Source organism: Mchenga conophoros, linkage group LG15 (assembly GCF_057382185.1).
Source record: "Mchenga conophoros isolate Kocher_MC1m ecotype Shallow Benthic linkage group LG15, M_conophoros_male_GT1.1, whole genome shotgun sequence".
Lineage (NCBI taxonomy): Eukaryota > Metazoa > Chordata > Actinopteri > Cichliformes > Cichlidae > Mchenga > Mchenga conophoros.
In genome coordinates this window covers 1230934-1235926 of record NC_140540.1, presented here as the reverse complement: position 1 = coordinate 1235926, position 4993 = coordinate 1230934, and the positions used below count along the sequence as shown (strand labels likewise).

The following is a 4993-nucleotide window of genomic DNA, read 5'->3' as shown; positions in this document are numbered from 1 at the left end:
CGAGTCTCATCGTTTAAATGAATAAAATGAACAAAGTGTCTGGTGACTAATGTTGTTTCCACTAATTGGGTTGTAAGAATGCCACAGACGTCAAATGTCCCAACCAAAAACACAATATCTATATATACATATTAAATATCATGAAACCAAAGACTGACGCTGTTAGAATGAACTAAAATTAAGCGAGTTTCTTTTTTATTAAACAAACTGAAATTTTTAGAGCTTAGAATAAAGCAAAAGAAAAACTACAGGAAGTGATACGGTGAACTTCTAAAGCTAACTTTAATAAAATATCTGCTTATTGGGATTTTGGATATGTGCATGACCGTGCACACGTTTGTATTGTATTGTTATACCACAGTGCCATTCTGAAGCGATGAACTCTCACAGTGTGACAAATACCACACATACATATATAATAATGAAAAAAGTGCACAAAAGAACATTTTTTAAGGATAAAATCAAATCAGGAGCAAACCGAACTGCAAACCTGACCTTCATCAAAATCAGAACACAAACACAGGCGCACACGGACCCTGCCAAAGGCTTCTGATGCTGACTTACAACCAGCTGCAATGCAGGATCCCGACACAGACGCACGTTTTTAGTATAACTGAAATAAACAGGATGGATCACATCTATTTGTTACCCGCTGATTATCCCTCTGCACACTTACACGTACTTTACCTTTGCACACACGCAGCCACGCCGAGCCCGTTTCCAATAAATGCATTTCAAAGATTACAACACACGTGCACCGTGTCATGTGCTACTGGGGCTCTGCCACTAATTAATAATTTGTCTTTACTGGGCAGATGCAACCTCTCGAGCTGCTACAAGCGGGTCTGGCAGTCATCTGTCATTTGCTCTTCCTGTGTGCTCCTTCAGTCTGTCTGACATCTCTAAGCAAACACGGCCAATACACAACCAGAGCCTGGAGCTTCTGGGCAGCCAGTGAGAGCAACCCTCTTCTAATGTTTGTGTGACAAAAAAGGCAAGGCAAATCCTCGCAATGGAATCAGATAATCACCAACTTGTGAAGAGCCTGCCCCAATCCACATCCACCCCCTGCCTCCCCCCACACACACTCCCTTTCTCATACAGCCCCTGGATTAAACTGTCTGTTTGGCTAATAATTTTAATCTGCTGGAGTGGACCTAGAATGGGTTACAGGGGTCCGAATAAACATCTAATCCCCTAGCGTCCCCTCCTCCCTCGAGGCCCTGCACTCCTTCTCCATGGACCCCCCACCCACTCACTCCCTTGCTTGTTATAGACTCAAGGTGAACATGCTGCTTGGTTTTAGACCCTTTTGCTGGATAAAAAAGGTTCTGCAGCCATCCAGACAGAAGTTAAGCCCATCGTGTGACAAACTGCTGCCAGACTGGGCCCAGGCTGACATTGTCCAGTGGAATGTACACATCAGAGTGTGTATGTGTGTGTGTGTGTGTGTGCAGACAAAGGTGCTAAGGAGGAGAGGGCACTTCAGGTTCACAGGGTCAAGTAATGTCTGTCTGAGGCACATATGTAGCTGCATAGGACACACCGTGGGAGGACAGTATTCCAATTTAAGAGAAATTAGTGTCCAGATAAAGACAGCAACGGTCATTTGTTCAACTTAACCAAAAAAGCTCTTCAGCACTTCAAATACGACAAGCTTGCTACAAATAAAACCCTTCTTCTCCACAGTGTTCTTCTTTTCAAAATCAAGTAAAAGCAAAAATATAAGCACATAAAACAAAGATCACGTGATTGTCTTGTCACTTAAATACACAGCAAGAAACGGATTTTAAAGAAATCCTCCTTCTGGCCACATCAAACATAACTGCGGTGAAATTACACGGATGGCCCTCGAGTCTTAATTGTTGCTGTTTGAAGTATGGCCACTTAGATATCCTGTTTAGGATGGGGCTGTATTGTCGCACCTTTGTTCTGATAAGGGTCCCTGCCCCCATCGACAAAGTGCGAAAGACGGGGAGGACCCGCAACAATATAAGGGACCAGAGGAGTGTCAGAGGGACACACTCTGTCTCTCCTGCGCTACTGTGCTGCCGTCTGTCACACTGAAGTTTCCTTCTCTCTCTCTTTCGTCATGGATTTCCTTCGGGCTTGTGTCCTTTTCGCCGCTCTCTTCGGTCTCGTTAAGGCTTTTACGCATCAGGATATGAAGGACGCACTGCTACAGAAGCTTGGGATGGATGAAGTTCCTAGAATCCATAAAAGGGATGTGGAAAATCTCGTGATTCCGGCGCATATAAGAAATAAGTACACGAGCATGCTGAAGATGCACCACAGCAGGAGGCGCAGATCGTTGCCTAGTCTTGCGGGCATCCTGAAAGGAATCCCCGGCAATGCAGGTAGGCACTTTTAAATGTTTAACAAATGGAGCATGCAGATTCAAAAAAAGAAAAGAAAACGATTTTGCTGTAGAGTATTTTACGTGCATAATAGCTGTAACACCCGGTGCACTTTTACGCACCAGTGTATATTCATGAAAAACGTCATTTTAACCTTCGCAAGAGGCGAAATTGACTAAAAAGCTGGAAATGGTTTGTGTCTTAGATATTTCCGGGGAGTACGTCTACTCTGACACCAGTCGGCAACGCGTGATGTTCGACATGGAGGCGAGGATCCCGGATAATAGTGAGGTGACCATGGCCGAGCTGAAGCTCTACCAGCGGGCTTCCCACCACAAACGATTCACGGTGGAGAGGAAGAGCCACCGGCCCGTCAGCAACGCCAGGGTCAGCATCTACTGGGTGGAGGTGCTGCCCAACGGATCCAACCGGACGTCGCTGGTAGATTCGCGGTAAGGGATCCGTTAAATTAGCCCCCCCCATCAACTTGCTATCTTAATTAAAAGACAGCGGTATTCTTCTCCGCTAGTTATCAGTTGGAGCTCACTTTAATGAATTGCCCCCATCGCGTTTACAGGTTGATCCCCATTCACGAGACAGGCTGGAAGAGCTTTGATGTCACCCAGGCGGTGCACTATTGGTCCAAGACACAGCAGAAGACACCTATGCACCTGGAGGTGTGGATCGAGGGCGAGAGACCTGGCAGTTATGCGGCAGAGATGGCCAAGAGTGTCCGCTTTACCACCCAGGAGCAGACGGACAACACCTTGGGAAAGCCCGAGCTCGTCCTCTACACACTCAACCTCGAAGAGTACGGGTAAGGGCGCGAAATACAGGATATTGTGTCAGTGTGACAATTAACCCTGTGCTGTTTTTACCTGTCAGCATTTGCATTCGTTAATAGAAGTGTTGCGTGGTGGCAAAGGGGCGGAGGTTTACAGATTCTCGTGCTTCAGAGAAATCTAGCAGCAAATTACAGACTGGCACTGAAGAGCACCATATGCTCTCTATCACGAATGATCCAAAGTCATTTGAAGTAATATAACCGAAAACACAAACCAGTCTATAAATTGACCACTGCATAGCAAGCACGGGTGTAGCTAAGAAATTTGGGGCCTTTGACAGCTTTTGGAGCACCTGACCCCCCCCCCCGCAAAACAAATCAATTAAATCGCATTACTGCTAATGCTAGCAGCTGTCAGCTAACTTTCCTTGTTTTTCGTCCTCAGCTCTCGTGGTGACTGCGACAACCAAAACAAAGACACCTGCTGCAGAGAGGAGTACTTCATCAACTTCCGCGCACTGACATGGACACAGTACTGGATCATTGAGCCGGCTGGGTACCAGGCTTTCAGGTGCGCCGGTGGCTGCAAGCAGCCCAAGCGCAACTTCGGGTACGGCGAGCGGCGGTGCACGGTGTCCGAGAGTGCGCCTTTACCCATCATGTACCTGGTGAAGAAAGGGGACTACACCGAGATAGAGGTGGCTGAATTTCCCAATATGATCGTAGAAAGGTGCGCGTGCACTTTGGACAACATCTCGATAGTATGAAGTCACGGGAAAGGCTCGTAAGAATCCAGACTGGGGGCGGGGATGTGTTCTGAGTACACGCGTGGTGTTGTTTTCAATGAAGTGTTGATATATTTAATGCACACCTGATACTTTATATTTAAAAGGACCTTTACCCGGAGTTTCAGTACTCCTGCCTAAACTCCATCTACAAGCACTTTGATATATTTTGTACATTTTGATAGTTTTTTCCTTTTTTTATACTTGAATTTGTGTGAGCTGCGTTGAGTCATTCAAATTCTGTTTGATGTGTTATATTTTCCACCTGTAAATAATATGAATGAGTTTATGTTTAGAAAATTAAAATATTTTGTCTCACTTAAAGCTCCTGGTCGCTCCTCCTCCTCCCTGCTGTCGGGCACGTCTCTCTGGCTCCATTCACATTCAAATGTAGTTACATACAGCTGCCTGTGTCTTTCGCCTTGTTGTTTGCACTTATAGGAAGTTGTAATGCGGAGCAAATCATTTGGCTAATGACTTATAACACCTGTTACACTGAGGCCACGCTGTCATGTAGGTCAAACGAGCTTTATTTGCAGTGGGAAGGAGCTACGTGGGTGCTTACAGAGAAACATGAAGTCTATTCACATGAAGCTCGTGCGTTTACAGCAGGCTTAGAGGGCCAAACATTACTAATCAGAGCCAATAGCTAATGCACTGTTTGCTGCCTGACTGGGAGGTCTTGTCATTCGCTAATATGCTGCTGATGTGGGTAAACATGCTGCAAAGACAAGCAGCTGGCTGTCTGAGTGAATATCTATCACGCACCTCAGCAGGAAAAGAAAAGGAAACACGGGTGGTACAGGAAAGACCACACATGCTTCACATGTGCATATAAACATGTTTAATAGTACTTATGCAGTATCGGCCTCACCTCTGAGATGCTTCTGTTGTTCATTCAGTCTTTTTCTTGGCCGGATTACTCGGTCAGCAGTTATCGGGACCTTTGGTGGTGCTTCATGATGTGGTCCTTCACCAATGGTGCCATTCTGCTGGAATTAAATGTCACTTTAAATGATGACATAACCACAAAAGTCCTTCCCAGTAGATACGGGGGTAACAATTCA

General features: G+C 45.6%; 1 protein-coding gene across 1 annotated transcript; it reads left to right on the top strand.

Moving 5' to 3' along the window:
- Positions 1–1915: 1915 nt before the first annotated feature.
- lft1 (lefty1) lies at positions 1916–4268 on the top strand. The gene is made up of 4 exons (XM_085246950.1): positions 1916–2357; positions 2563–2809; positions 2935–3174; positions 3587–4268. Exons 1-4 carry the CDS (start codon positions 2093–2095, stop codon positions 3906–3908), a joined length of 1074 nt encoding a protein of 357 aa, XP_085103076.1. The 5' UTR covers positions 1916–2092; the 3' UTR covers positions 3909–4268.
- Positions 4269–4993: the final 725 nt, after the last annotated feature.